Source organism: Nematostella vectensis, chromosome 3 (assembly GCF_932526225.1).
Source record: "Nematostella vectensis chromosome 3, jaNemVect1.1, whole genome shotgun sequence".
In the NCBI taxonomy this organism is placed as follows: domain Eukaryota; kingdom Metazoa; phylum Cnidaria; class Anthozoa; order Actiniaria; family Edwardsiidae; genus Nematostella; species Nematostella vectensis.
This window is the reverse complement of record NC_064036.1, coordinates 5,480,954-5,496,575: the sequence shown is the minus strand read 5'-3', so window position 1 is coordinate 5,496,575 and position 15,622 is coordinate 5,480,954. Positions and strand designations below refer to the sequence as shown.

General features: G+C 45.2%; 1 protein-coding gene across 1 annotated transcript in view; it reads right to left on the bottom strand.

The window, feature by feature from the left end:
* LOC116618469 (lipoxygenase homology domain-containing protein 1) overlaps positions 1-15,622 on the bottom strand; it is a 32,689-nt gene that overhangs the window by 2,429 nt on the left and 14,638 nt on the right. Inside the window, exons 20-41 of the mRNA XM_048724845.1 lie at positions 15,425-15,582; positions 14,638-14,711; positions 13,732-13,925; positions 12,966-13,158; positions 12,503-12,663; positions 12,231-12,317; positions 11,683-11,896; positions 11,117-11,271; positions 10,414-10,738; positions 9,519-9,623; positions 8,897-9,002; positions 8,125-8,312; positions 7,206-7,384; positions 6,417-6,693; positions 5,738-5,892; positions 4,981-5,199; positions 4,325-4,562; positions 3,427-3,614; positions 2,349-2,547; positions 1,634-1,881; positions 1,117-1,255; positions 433-624 (exon numbers count right to left, since the gene is read on the bottom strand). Of these exons, the coding sequence (XP_048580802.1) occupies positions 433-624; positions 1,117-1,255; positions 1,634-1,881; positions 2,349-2,547; positions 3,427-3,614; positions 4,325-4,562; positions 4,981-5,199; positions 5,738-5,892; positions 6,417-6,693; positions 7,206-7,384; positions 8,125-8,312; positions 8,897-9,002; positions 9,519-9,623; positions 10,414-10,738; positions 11,117-11,271; positions 11,683-11,896; positions 12,231-12,317; positions 12,503-12,663; positions 12,966-13,158; positions 13,732-13,925; positions 14,638-14,711; positions 15,425-15,582 (3,994 nt within the window). The remainder of the gene's footprint in view (positions 1-432; positions 625-1,116; positions 1,256-1,633; positions 1,882-2,348; positions 2,548-3,426; positions 3,615-4,324; positions 4,563-4,980; positions 5,200-5,737; positions 5,893-6,416; positions 6,694-7,205; positions 7,385-8,124; positions 8,313-8,896; positions 9,003-9,518; positions 9,624-10,413; positions 10,739-11,116; positions 11,272-11,682; positions 11,897-12,230; positions 12,318-12,502; positions 12,664-12,965; positions 13,159-13,731; positions 13,926-14,637; positions 14,712-15,424; positions 15,583-15,622) is intronic.

Here is a 15,622-nt window from a genome sequence, read left to right as displayed (position 1 = left end):
GTGCAAGGGAGGGAGGGTGGAGATCGAATTCTGCGCTGCGCTCTGATCCAAGTAGCAAGTAGTGCGACAAGCCCGCAGTCCAGTAAATAGCACCTCAAGGAATACCTCGGTTTCCGAATTCCCACTCCTCCCTTCCGGGCGCTTACAATGAGTCATTCATCAAACACGAAAAGTGATATATGGAGGGCGTCCGCTTAACAGACATACACTTTTCAGAGTTTGACTGGCGAGGAAGTATGGACTTGAAAAGTGCTATATGGAGGGCGTCCGCTTAACAGACATACACTTTTCAGAGTTTGACTGGCGAGGAAGTATGGACTTGAAAAGTGCTATATGGAGGGTGTTGACTGGCAAGGAAGTATGGACTTGAATAGTGCTGTATGGAAGGTTCAAATTTGTGCTATACCACACAAACCTGTGCTATAGCCTTACCCAAGCTGAAGACATTCTTAAACACGAAGACGTCCTCGTGATTGCGTTCGAATTTATCTTTGTACGTCTCGGAGTTTTTAAGAGCCAGTTCGCCGCAGTCTCCATTTTCGCCGAAGATGATCATGAACACGTTGGCATCTGTGCCTGCCCCAGACACGTCTCCCGTCTTAACCGTCACTTTGTAAGTCGTCTCTGCACAAGAGAATACGCTTTTTAGCTGCCATTTAGGAGAGGAGTATAGGTAACACTCGTGATTCACAACAGTAAATCAATACAGATCAACAATATGCACCAAATCACATTATAATCGCCGAATTTCTTTTGTTAAGGGTCAGCAAACTTGAGAATCATAGTACAGTGGAACCTCGATTTAACGAAGTGATAAGGGACTGGGGAAATCTGTTCGGTGGAATTTGTCCGGGTTGAAGGAAATCGTTCTTTAACACGAGTTCGTTACAGAGGTTCGTTAAATCGAAGTTCCAGTGTAATAATGGCCGCACCTCCGATCGTTCCATAGACAAAAGAAATCCTATTCATCACATGTAAACCAAGTTATCAAGATAATTCACGTAAACCATTTATATAATGATAAAAGGATAATAAAGTTTTGTTTCAGTGCGTGGCACAAATGAAACTCCACGTGCAGGCTGTATGCGCAGCTGTCGACATCGCCACCCTACTCACTTTTAAGGGCGTCTTCCTCCACGCCATCCGTCTCGCAGGCCAGTTCCCGCACAAGTTTTCCGTCTTCCATGTCTTTGGACAGCCACTGGTTACACTTGAACACGCTCACGGCGCCCGTATCCGTGTTACGAAGAATTATCTACAAGAGCAAAGATCACCAAGTCGGCATATTTGAGATTAAGGTGACTTCTATAATTATATAGACCTGTTTCGAAGAGAGGTGCACTCCGGGAATCCACGAGTGGTAACCCACTGTGGTTTTATGTGTATCAAATGAATGGACAAATAAGCGCAAATAAAAACAAATCCCAGTCGGGAAAGTTGCATAACTCCTGTTTATGTGCCTGTTAACGTTTGCGTGGCTTAAGAGACCAGGATTTAGCCACATTACCCATGAACCAATCGGGTTCATAGATTCTCGAGTGCATCCTTATTTTAACTCCCGATAACTCGTACCAACATCGACATTTTTAAAAGCTCGAATGTGTAAAATTTGTTGACATTGGGAAAAACTCACTTTATCTAGGAACCAGCTTGGCCGAGTCCCCTTTCCGTCTATTCCAATCCTCATTTTCACCAGCTTCCCGACATTCTCTAGTTCTGTTCTGATGACGTCGACGTTTGCTCGCTCGAATCGCGATTCCTCTTTCTCCAGCGTCACTTCCGGTGTTGCTCCTTCGCTCCCATACAAGGTCATAGATACTTGGGAGTCGGTGCCGGCGTTTTTTACGTCCCCTGTGTAGACTTCCATTTCATAGGGGACATCTGAAAGACAGGGTAATGCCAATAAAGAAATGTCTTTTGTCATCCTCGCAAAATACCAAGTGTGAAAAAGCATCCGTTTTCGACGGCTGATTTGGGGAAGCTGTTTAATATTTACGATTGGATTTAGAAACTTAGAAACAAGACTGCATTTTTAGGTGGTTATTTGGGGGTTTCGTCTCATTTTTTGTCTTCCAATTTTGGTTGAAAAACAACAACAAAGAAGTGGCTGACAAGGGCTCTTTAAATTCTGGCTTCTGTTTCGGGACATTCACATGGTACACCCTGCCAAGGAAATTTCGGCCGCAATGAACACGTGACATTAATGACTTCCACACAGACATGCTGTACGCGTGGTTTAATTCAGCAGGTAGCACATCCGTGCTACTCGCTCGGTTGGGACATCACTGAACATTTCACGTGACACAGACATCACTGAGCTCCTCCCCAAAACTAAGCATGCTACTCACGTGGTTTGTATGTGACCATCTGGTCGTCGCTAGCGGTCAGTATACGTTTTGTCTTGCCGTCGTCTTTGTCCTTGGAAAGCCAGCGGTCGCAAGGGAAGAAGTACTTCGCCCCCAGGGTCGGCACGTCTACCTCGACATCCTTGATAAACCAGCCTGCCCCAAGACCCTGACCATTATGGCCAACCTCCAGCTTCTTTACCTGGGAATTGTCACAAACAAAGTGGAAAAGTGGAAATTGCTTCGCTGAAGATAAGATTTAAATAAGCCCTGAAAGAGTGTGTAGAACCGGGGTTAAGACGCACACCGAACCTTGTTATTATCTAAGACAAAATAAAAATATATCTTGACGACTCAAGCCATGATGAGTTCATATCGGATATCCTTCGCTGCTAGGCGGCTTTTATTGACTACAGTATAAATTTGGACTTTCAATGAAAAGGCTTAAAAAACGCAAGTCTCCTCCCCCAGCCTACAGGCCTGAATGGGTGAACTTTGATATCTAATTCCAAGCCCTTTAGCATATTTGCTAAAATTCAGCATCAAGAAATATCTCCCTTAACATCTACTTTGAAATGTTTCGCCCTAGGAGTGGAGCATCAAGAAAACCTTACCGAAGCCCACTGGCTCTAATGGCGTAATGATTCACCCTCAGTGGCAATGGAACCTGAAGAACTTTACCTCACCGACGTCCACTGGCTCCAATGGCGTAATGTTTCGCTCCAGTGTGAATGGAACCTTAAAAATCTCTACCTTGCCAATATCCACTTGCTCCAGTGGCGTAATGTTTCGTTCCAATATAAATGGAACCTTAAGAAACTCTACGCTCCAATGGCGTAATGTTTCGCTCCAGTGTGAATGGAACCTTAAAAATCTCTACCTTGCCAATATCCACTTGCTCCAGTGGCGTAATGTTTCGCTCCAATATAAATGGAACCTTAAGAAACTCTACGCTCCAATGGCGTAATGTTTAGCCCTCAGTGTGAATGGAGCATTAAGAAAACTCTGCTTTACCTACGCCCACTGGCTCCAATGGCGTAATGTTTCGCTCCAGTGTGAATGGAACCTTAAGAAACTCTACCTTGCCAACGTCCACTGCCTCCACCGAGAAGGTCTCAGTGAGCCCAGGCTCAAAGCCTGGCTTTTGCATCAGCTCCAGCGGGATCTTCTCCGTCACAGCCTCGTCTCCGATGAACACGACGTACGCTTTTGCCTCCGTGCCGGCCTCGGGATCATCACCGGTCGTCACTCGGATGGTGTACGGGATCGCTAGAGGGAAGCGCAAGGAGTCGTTACATAATAACGCGTTATATAATAACGTCGACAATAACAGCAATAATAACCACGGAAACAATAAAAGCAACAGCAACGACCACAACAACGAAAACAATAACAACAACAGCAACAATAACGACAATAACAGCAACAGCAACAATAACGAGAATAACAACAACAATAACGACTTCAATAACAGCAACAGAAACGACCACAACGTCGACAATAACAGCAACAATAACGACGAAAAAAATAAAAGCAACAGCAACGACAACAAAGACGAAAACAATAACAAAAACAGCAACAATAAGGACAGTAACAACAACAGCAACAATAACGACAACAAAAGCAACAGCAACAATACCGAGAATAACGAAGAAAAACGACAACAACGCCAAAAATAACAGCAACAATAAAGACGAAAAGAATAACAGCAAAGGAACGACCACAACGACGAAAACAATAACAACAACAGCAACAACAACGACAATAACAACAGCAATGACGACGACGAAAACTATAACAGCAGCAACGACAACAACGCCAAAACGGCTTTCGATCGTTGGCCAATCAGGGGGTAAAAAAGAGAAATCCGTCAGGAATCAAAGACTGACTGACGGGAGTTTAAAGATTTTAGCAATTCCCAAAGTTCCCAAGGTTCGCAGAATACGGAAAATCACAGTAACAAAAGGTTAAAAACCTACTCGGTCTGATAGCGTCCGGTGTTTTCTTGCCTCCATCGCTAAGCTCTTTCACAAACACTTCATCAGCGGTAGAGCTGCGCCTGGCATGCGCAATACTCTCGGTACTCTGTTGTAACGAGCTTCTGCTTCCCCTGCGAGAGTGATGAGGGCTGCCGCGGGGACTGGACCGAGGAGAGGATCGCGGGCTCTCACGGCCGAGGGATCGCATGCTCATTGTTCCTAAAGTCGAACGGTCACCCTGTGGTAGAGTAAAACTAAGGGTTAGGTTTTGCAAGCAATCGAAAAATGCATGATCCATACTATAAATATAAATTAGCCAATAAGAGCGCGCGTTGGAATGCAGCTTTGCTATAATAATCGTTAGTGTCCCTAAAGTAAATATTGTAAATGAGTCTTTGTAGTCTTCTCCTGAAGAAGGGAACACACAAAAAAATGGCTCACATTCGGGTGTCATGGATCGACTCTGGGCCAAACAGCGTATAGCTCTTTAAGGCTTAGTTTGGAATACGGCTTAGTCACGCATTATCTTCCCTCCCAGCCCTTCGCGCTTGCTACACAGGTTAAACAGGGCTCTAAGCCTTATATCGTATAGCTAGGGTTCAAGCCTGGACCATAGCATTGAAGGGCAAGTTCGTTGACTACCATGTCTGCCCTACCTCATATCCCTTAACGTATAAAGTGCGTTCAATCTTCTTGTCTTCTTTCCCTTTAGCAAGCCAGCGTTCCACGATGAATGGATACATGCGGTCCGTCTCCATGTCCTTAATCTCGATCTTATCCACGAACCAGGACGGGTTTAGTTTGGAGTTGTCATGGCGCAACTTGATCTTGTACACGTTGCCAAGATCGGCCGCCTCCAAGGTAAAGATGTCCTCCTAAATTTATGACAAGACAACGAACAGTTTGTTCAACTTATACAGATGCTGTACGGCGACAGACTGGCTCAATGAAAAAAAGTTATATTAAGTGTATGCCCTTAGGGTGGTGTCCAGGCCGATTTAGTCGTATGCGACCTGTCTACGACATGTCTCGACCCTGAATTACCCACGATGGTCGACTTTCGCAGTCGAACATCGAAGCGGAATCGTAGGCTGATTTACACTCTACGACTCGAGTTGTGAAGTGTCGCATACAACTAAATCGTGCTGTCTAAATCAGACTTCAAACTGCTTCATGCTAATATTATTGAATGTAGAGAGTCCACAGACTAGTCCCATCCTTTTTGTTTGGGATTTCTGTGGTTGGTCGTGAGGCAAAAGGAGCTGGGGAGTGGGTTTCGAGTGACGTCACATATAAACAACAGAAAACTTGGACACCTGTGAAAGCCGGGAAGATCCCAATGACGCGTGTCATTTCTAGTGAAAGTTTCGAGGCAGTCATCTCGAGGCTTCTAATAAAGCAATAAAGACTCACATGTCCGCGCTCGAACTTGTCAGTGTAGGTCGACGACTTGCTGAGCTGCCGCTCCCCGCTATCGCCGTAATCGCCAAATATGGTCATGTAGACATTAGCGTCCGTCCCTGCGCCTTTGACGTCACCGGTGAACACATGCACTCGGTATTTACGTACTGAGAATGAAACAAGAGGAAGTAAGGATACGTTGTCCATACCCAATCATCCTCCCACCAATGAAACAAGAGGGAGTAAGGGTACCGTGTCCATACCCAATCATCCTCGTACCCATAAAGCAAATTCCGGAGGATGGAATTTCCTATAATATGACTTGCATTAGTCTAGCGTGACCCAGATCTTGCGTGACTAAGAAGCTGGCGTGGTTCTACGTGGCTAGCCCTCTAGCGTGACACATCACCTAAGACGAGTACCATATAGCGTGACTCATCATCTACGATGACTACCATCTAGCGTGACTCATCATCTAATACGATATCTACCATCTAGCGTGACCATTGTGTAGCGTGATTCACTGTCTACTGTGACTCAATATATAGCGTGACATGATCTAGTGTGACTCACCATTTGCGACTGCTACTATTTAGCGTGATTAACTGTCTAGCGTGACTCACAGTCTCGCATGACTCACAGCATAGCGTGACTCACAGTACAGCGTGACTCGCCATCTAACGTGACTCACCATCTAGCGTGACTTGATCGACCTCCTTCGTCTCAATCTTCCCGTCTTCGGTCACGACCTCCTCTACGACTTTCTGGGGCACGAGCTCTCGCACAATGGCGCCATCATCTTCGTCCTTTGCTAGCCAGCGCCTGCATACGAAGGTGAAGGTAGAGGAGCTTCCCTCGTTATCTAGGAGTCGACGGATCTCTACCTTGTCTAGGTGCCATCCGGCGCCAAGACCTTTGCCGTCGTGTCCAATACGGATCTTCTCGATGACATCACCGACATCCTCCAGCTGGAGATACAACACACACGATATCGGTCAGATTTTATGCTCCCGCTCAATTTCGAGTCACACAAAGAATCCATCATCGGCTAATTCAAGAGAGATACCAAGATATTTTCAATGAAATATTGTCAAGAACGTATCAGACTTCATTCGCAGATTGTTATTTTGAAGTTTCCTTCCGAATAAACCGTTGTATTTCCTTGATAAACAATAACAAATGAGTGGTTGGTCCACATTATTTAATGATAATAAATCCTCTGATCTGCCTTGTTCCTGGTGATAGATGGCATGTAGGAGACAAGAGTTTTAAACTGAAAAAGGGAAGTTTGAAGTTTGAAAGACTTTGACCTTCGACCTCACAATCACATAAGTCACTAAATAATAGTCATTCTATTAGGCAAGTAAAATTTCACCAGTTTTTGAATAACTTTTATTTTGAGTTTTGCTGCTTGATCGGAAACCTTGCCAATACGGTAGAGTGGGATAAAACATTATAAACCAAGATATAATAGACCTACCTCTTTGACAAACTGATCAATTGAGCCCCTGTCAAACGTTTTCTTCTTCTTTTTTGAAGTATCAGCAAGCACAATGTCTTCTGTGTTGCCTTCAGATCCGTACAGCGCTATGAACACGTTGGCATTGGTGCCGGCACCAGAAACATCGCTAGTGTACACTGTGATCTCGTATGGGACATCTATTAATAAAAGAACACAAGTTAGATAAACAGAAACATCGCTAGTGTACACTGTGATCTCGTATGGGACATCTATTAATAAAAGAACACGAGTTAGATAAACAGAAACATCGCTAGTGTGCACTGTGATCTGGTATGGAACATCTTTTCAAGATAAAACACACACGATAGACCACTAATAACGCTCTTAAAACCGATCGATCTAAAAACCGAAGAAACAATTACTCATACTTGGCCAACGTTGCCCAAGTATGATTAGAACTTTGGTTATAAGACGTAAAATAATGCCAATTCATCAACGGTCATCTAATTCTTCTTGCTTTTAAATGCAAAGCATGACTCGAAAACATTAATTCCAGGCACTTATTCCAGGCACCCTAAGCGTGATATATTGAACACGATACATTGTGGTTCAGTGGAGAAGAGGAAGGAAGGAGGCTGTTTTGCACTTCTGACGAACAAGTCACAGAACACTGAACATCGCAGTCAATAGGCGAGTTGCTCTAAGAAACAACGCGACATTTTGACTGTCAAACTCACGCCAAAAGAAACACAGAAATGTCACAGAGTGATGAAAATAATGAAAATAAGCCCTCTCAGGCCGATTCGTAAGCGCTGAATAAGTAAGCGTTTTTTGTTGTTATTTTGACACCAAAAGCCGGAGCGCACGCGAGTTTGGCACCCAGAAAATCACGTGATTTCTCAGTGCATATTGCCTATTGGTTTAAGATTTGACTAACGTGGTCTGTAGGCCTGGACGTCTTCGGCTTCACCAGGAAGAAGCTCTCGCTCAAGTAGTCCGTCATCCTTGCCTTTGTCCAGCCATCGACCGCATGGGAAGAACGCCTTCTGTCCAAGTGAGGGTACATTGATGGTTACACTGTCCAGAAACCAGCCGGCGAATCCCCCCTTGTTGTCATGGCCAATCCTGCAAATAGTTACATAATGAGCAAGGGCGCTGGGAACAGAGGATGTTTGATAAATTGATTTAGAAATGACAAACAACGAAACTCCCCTCTGATTTGGTCGAATTGCCTTGTTTTGCGACGCGCTCTCCGTGTTTATACGTAGATACCCCGACGGCACGTTTCGTATATCGCGTCGGGGACTGTTCGCGCGCCACGGGGTAGTAGCTCGGATTACGCAACGTATCTTGACCGGGTATCTACGTGAACACGGAGAGCGCGTCGCAAAACAAGGCAAAATTCGACCAAATCAGAGGGGAGTTTCGTTGTTTGTCATTTCTAAATCAATTTACCAAACAACCTCTGTTCCCAACGCCCTTGAATGAGTGAGTGATATGGGATGGGTACAGGAGATAGGTAACCAAAAGTATCAACAGAGAACTGGGTGAAAATACACAATAAGGAGGACGTTCTTGAAAATTTTTTTTCTTTAATATTCATCTCCTTGATTTTGACAAAAAAATGCTTTTTTCTGGCGCTTTCTGGTAGTAAAGTAGGTTTGAGAAGGGTGTGTTCTAGTACAGTTCTAATAAGGGACTGTAAATACCTGATTTTGCGGACTTCGCCAACGTTAGCATCAACCGGAAACACGTCCGTCTGGTTTCGCTCGAACTTATTCTTGTTGGATTGGGACGTCTTCAGTGGAATTTTGCCTGTAAACCAAAATAAGTGATAACAATAAGATACGGGAGCTAAAGATGCACAGTACAAGAGAGATGAGATTTTAGAGGTCAAATGAAGCAAGTTTAATAGGACAGGGGGGAGACGAGTAGCAATGAGCGAGGTAACATGAGGCAAATTCCCCTTTATAGACCAGCATGCTTTCTAACATACTTAGCATTTTTTGTTCATCTGTGTCGTCGTTGTCGCCATAGATTATAGAGATGACATTAAGTGAAATTTAGGGATATAAGACGGGGTTGGTGAAGCGAGGTAAGGTGAGGGAAAGAGCTCATTTTTAAAGACCAACACACACAAGTACTCGGAGTGTTTCTATTGTATTATCTGTTCACCTGTCTCGTCTTTGTCGCCATAGAGTATAGAGATGACATTAAGTGAAATGAACGGATATAAGACGGGGTTGGTGGAGCGAGGTAAGGTGAGGCAAGAGCTCCTTTTTACAGACAAACACACACTCGCAAGTGTTTCCAATTGTATTATCTGTTCACCTGTGTCGTCGTTATCGCCATAGAGTATGATGTAAACATTTGCATCCGTCCCTGCGCCTCTGACGTCACCAGTAACCACGGAAACCTCGTACGTAGTCGTGCGTGCTGGTTGACATTCAAGGTAATTAGACACGCAATAGCAAATACCACAGGTATCTCCTCACTTGTGGGCACAGCTTGCAAAACAGCAAATGGCAAAAAAAACTCTCTCCCGACCAACAATTAGCTGAGCCGCTCAAGCTAATAAGGGAATCTAGATCCACGACACCGGCAAGAGGACGCCGCCTCGCGTACTTTCGATTGCGCTCCCACGCTTTTTTCGCCGGGACGGCATTTCATACATTTTCACGTCCTCTTCTGGACGGGACGCGCGCAAAAATCAGCGTGTGCGCGCATGCGCGAGGCGGCGTCCTCTTGGCGGCGTCGTGGATCTGATCAACCAAATCACTATGGAACTGAACTCGTTAGCACACTATTTTCCTCCGTTACTTCCCATTTTTTCGTACCCTGCTCCAGCTCGAGACCAGGGGGCTATAAAACTTGGTTGCCCCGTCCACATTGCGCTGAACTTCGCTCCATACTATCCTGAGGTGATACTTAGCAGTCCATGCACCCCACTCCACACAAGGTGGCCCTATCTCCATCCCTCCCTCTTAAACCCACTCCAACACTTTTTCATATCCCAACACCCATCCCATAGCACAATCCCCAACTTCACCCCTCTCACCTCTCACCCTTTCTCCTTCCCACCACCGTACCAATAGCACAACTTTCATCTTCACATCCCCTTCATCGCAATCTATCCCTTTTCCATTTCTATAGACCGACTACACACTCCATGGCATAATCCTCTTCCCCACCCATACCCGCTCCCTTAACACATTACAAGTTGTACCTTTATGCTCCAATTCCACCCCATCCACTAGAGACACTTGACTGCCTTTTCTCCCTCCAATTGTATTCCTTCGCTTGATCGACCTCTGTCTCTCGAGCTTAAACGCCTGCTCATCTACTGGAACCAGCTCTCGGCAGATCTGGCCATCATCTTCACTCGTTGCCAGCCACCTACAGCAAGGGAACACGGTGGTACTTCCAGCAAGCTTGTCTTCCACCTCTACCCTGTCGAGGAACCAGGCGCTTTTCAGCCCGCTGTTGTCATGGCGGATCTTGGCTTTGCTGAGGTTTCCCAGATTGATGCACATTAAAGAGAAGATGTCCTCCTGGTCGGTAGGAAAAATTTAACGATTAAATGGACTCTGTCCAGCCTATCCTTTATTTTTATTTTCTTCTGTTTCATTCACGAAAAAACTAAAAATACCTTACTAAAACAGTTTAAATTTTGGCTTACCAAATAAAATCGTTTAAAATGCTATAGATGGGCCCTGACGATACTAGGATGACAAAATAAGGCAGATAACAGAGACGTTAAGTGACGTCGCTCGACCAAAGCAGTATCCGTTTTTGCATCAAACCAAAATGGGGCTGAAATGGTTTGAATAGCGCACCTCAGCAGCACCTCAGAAGACCTATTTTAGCCAAAATAGGTTTATAACTTTGGGGCCATAATCCTGTTTTGGTACGTTAGGTTCTCTACTTACATGATCGCGCTCAAACTTGTCCAGATGCGTCTCTGACTTGTCGAGTTTTTGCTCTCCCGAGTCGCCGTGTTCGCCGTATAGTGTCAGGAACACGTTGGAGTTTGTGCCAGCGCTGGAGATATCGCCAGTATACACGTGGACACGGTACGTGTTTTCTGCATAGAAAAAAAATCACGCCGCCATATTACACTCCCCTTCAAGATCAAGTCACACAACGCATCCCATTTACATCGGCATATTCAAGCATCACATACACTTTAAATCAAAAATCTTACATCAAGTATCGGCCTCCGATTGTGGATGGTTATTTTAAAGTTTTGTTGTTCAGATCAGATTCAGGTTAGGAGAGGATATATCCCGTGAATGTAGATTTGGATCCGTATAAATAATACAGCCAACATTCTGTAACATCTCTGACACGCTGATATAGTAAAATAAATAATAAATAAACTAGTTTAGGGGATAAGAGTCTGGCTAATGTGGAAAAGGTGTCCAATTAAGAAGGTAGGGGAGGGGGGGGGGGGGTGATATCAAAGCCTTGTCGTCACGGAAGAGTTGGCCATTACCCGCTAGTGATCCAGCCCGCGCTTTGCCGTCTGCGCCCACGGGCACGAGCTCTCGAACAACTTGCCCATCATCCTCGTCCTTGGCTAGCCAGCGGTTGCACACGAAAAGGTACTCGACATCTTCCTCCTCTTCGTCCTTATCGCGACTCGAGCGGCGCTTTGTTTTCTTTTTCGGGGTTTCTTTGGTCTCGTCTTTGAATCGCCGTATCTCTACCTTTTGAATGAAGTAAAAAAAAAATGGATAAAGCATAGATTTAATACACTTTGCCCCCGTCACGCCTTCTTCGCTGCGATAGGGTAAGACACACACAACGGCGATGCCTCTATTCTACGCCCACCGCCCTTCCATCCTCGATTTTCTGAGGGTAGGAGGACACCATAACGAAAACGGGATGGGGATGGAATCGATACATTAAACACATAGGGGGAAACAAATGCTCGGGATGGGGATGGAATCGATACATTAAACACATAGGGGGAAACAAATGCTTCGGAGGGACCTCTCCCTTGATTCCGCCACTGGCAGGACTTCAGCAATAAGTGCTGACCTTATCTAGAAACCAGGCGGAGCCTATCCCTGCATTGTCATGGCCGATCCGAATCTTCGTTAGCGGGCCGATATCTTCGCACTCGACCTGCAAGCAACAAACAATATCGTCAAGCACGAGTGAGCGCTTAATTAAAGCATTTTCTGTTAATCACAAGAGGAGGTGTTCCACTATTAAGCGATCACTTAGCCCGGTCTACTACGTTATTAGTACTTTGGTTAAACGACCAGTGTGCGACTACCTCTATCAAGAGACGATCTGTGTGCACAAACCTTGAATTTGTCGACTTGCGCGCGTTCAAAGTTATCCGACTTATTGCGGAGTGGGAACTCATCGGACTTGCCCTTCTCACCGTACAGGATCAAGAACACGTTGGAGTTGGTTCCTGCGCCGCGTACATCACCAGTATAGACCACGACCTCGTAGGGGATTTCTACCAATCACGACACCACAGTCAGTAATGGCATGTATTTGATTTGTATAAATAAGTATAGACAGATTTTTTGGGTGGTCGCGTGACTTTTTGGGTGGTCGCGTGACATTTTGGGTGGCAAACAACTTGCGCGCGCTGCGGCTTTTTGCGGCACAATAATAACAAAGAAGAAATTCAGCGCTTATGAATCAGCCAGCGATTTTCATTTTTTCATCGCTCTGTGGCATGACGGCCGGAACCATTTGTGTCTATTTTGGTGCGAGAAATACAATATATGGATGGGATGAATAAGCCCTACATACTTGGACTAGATTCCTGGTACTCGCTAGGGTATAGTTCTCGCTCAGTCTTTCCGTCATCCTCGTCGGACGCGAGCCATCGGTGGCAGGGAAATGTCACGTGATCGCCGCGTGATGGGATATCCAGGACCACATCTTCCAGGAACCAGGCTGAACCTGCCTTGCTGTTATCATGGCCGATACGCAACATTTGGACCTATAGAAAACCACAAGGACTATCTTTATTATTTGGTAACAGAAGAAAGTACTCAATCAGCGTTCTCATAATCATCAATCATTGACTTCATCATCAATCTTTGACTTCATCATCGTCATCTTATCATCGTCATCTTATCATCGTCGTCGTCTCAGTAATATGAGACGTAGTCAGCATGATATTCATCATTATCGTAATCATAATTATCCTCGTATTATTATCATCATCGCCAGCATTACAATCTTCATCATAACAATAATCATTATCATGATCATCTTATTGTCGTGGCCTCTATAATCGTTTCGAAATATCATCATCATAAGGACCACCATTAACGATGTCATCGCCATAACCACAAATATTATCTTTGTATTCTAATCAAACGACCCCCCGAACCACTAAGCGTAAAAAAGCTTTATATGAACCTTAAGATTAACAACGACAGATAGACGAAGAAGAGGTTAGGTTTTTTTTTTGCGCACTAAAAGAAAAAAAATGTCGTAGCACACACTGAAATCTTGCAAGTGCGCCGTTTTCGTCCACCTGAAGGCCCCTATTAGGACAGCTATGTACCTTGCCAATATCCACAGCCTCCAAAGTGAATTTATCGGTGCGGCCTCGCTCAAACTTGTTTTTGGTGTTCTGCGCCAGGCGGAGCTGAAGTGTGCCCGTATCGCCAGACTCCCCGTGAATGATCACGTACACGTTCGCATCCGTGCCGGCACCGCGCACGTCACCCGTGCGCACAGACAGGTGGTAGGACGTGGCTGAGGGAGGTATTGCATGTGAGGTTAGGACGATGACATGTTTGAAATTCTCATGTCCACTGAAAGAGTGCTACGTAGCTGAGGGAGCGGGCGGAGGGGATATTGGCATGTTTGCTAGGATGATGACATTCTCATATGCACTGAAAGAGCGCTACGTAGCTGAGGGAGGGATTGTATTGGCATGTTTGGTTAGGATGATGACATGTTTGACATTCTCATGTGTACTGAAAGAGCGCTACGTGAATGAGGGAGGGGTTGTATTGGCATGTTTGGTTAGGATGATGACATGTTTGACATTCTCATGTGCACTGAAAGAGTGGTACTTAGCTGAGGAGAGGAGGAAGTGGTATTGCCATTCTTATTGACATTGTAAGAGCGCTTAAATAAACGAGGAAGGATATAGCTGATGGTTATCGTCGTATCAATATTTCGGATGTGTATTTATAAGTATCAACTTAAAAAAAATGGCTTACCCTAAACACACAAATGCTTTTTTAAGATGGTAAATTACCACGTGCAGACAGACAGCCGATCGGACGTTGACCAAGAAAACAATGCAGTTGATATTCACAAGGGCCAGGGACTCCGAGTGCATAGACGAGATAAGACACGTTTGGACAGGTGATAAGAGCTAGTTAAAGGTTACATAGTATCTGATTGTTTCTGAACGTTTCATGAAATAGAATTGTTTGTAAAACAAAGATCAACTCACTGCTTAAGAGACTAGTGCCTCCTAATGATAACTCTCGTACAATAGCACCATCATCCTCGTCTTTAGACAGCCATCTGCGCAAAAATAAAAAATAAAAGAAATTCAGAAATACTTGGAGTTTCTGTGTCCCTCTAATAAGGCCACATGTAACACGTGTTTATACTTATTCCACAGGGTTCCCCTTCCTAGGGCGGGGACTTACCTATCGCACGGGAGGTCGTAAGTTTTGGTTGAGTCCACGTGTTCACCGCGTGTTTATTCTTATTCCACAGCGTTTCCCTTCCTAGGGCGGGGACTTACCTGTCGCACGGGAAGTCGTAAGTTTTGGTTGAGTCCACGTGTTCACCACGTGTTTATTCTTATTCCACAGGGTTCCCCTTCCTAGGGCAGGGACTTGACTCTCACACTGGAAATCGAAAGTTTTGGTTGGCTCCACTTGTTCCCCGCGTGTTATTCTTATTCCACAAGGTTCCCCTTCCTAGGGCGGGGACTTACCTGTCGCACGGGAAGTCGTAAGTTTCGGTTGAGTCCACGTGTTCACCAGGTGTTTATTCTTATTCCACAAGGTTCCCCTTCCTAAAGCAGGGACTTGACTCACACTGGAAGTCGAAAGTTTTGGTTGGCTCCACTTGTTCCCCGCGTGTTTATTCTTATTCCACAGGGTTCCCCTTCCTAAGGCGGGGACTTACCTCTCACACGGGAAGTCGTAAGTCTTGGTTGGGTCCACTTGTTCCCCGCGAGTTAATTCTTATTTCACAGGGTTCCCCTTTCTAGGGCGGGGACTTACCTATCGCACGGGAAGTCGTAAGTTTTGGTTGGGTCCTCAGGGTCTCGTATCTCTATCTTGTCAAGGAACCACGCGGCGCTGCCCCCCTTGTTATCGTGTCCCACACGGATCTTTTGTAAGTCTTTCAGTGTCACTGCGTCGATCACGAATTCGTCTACCTACACGGGGAACGGAACAGTGGAATGTTTTCTTGATGTG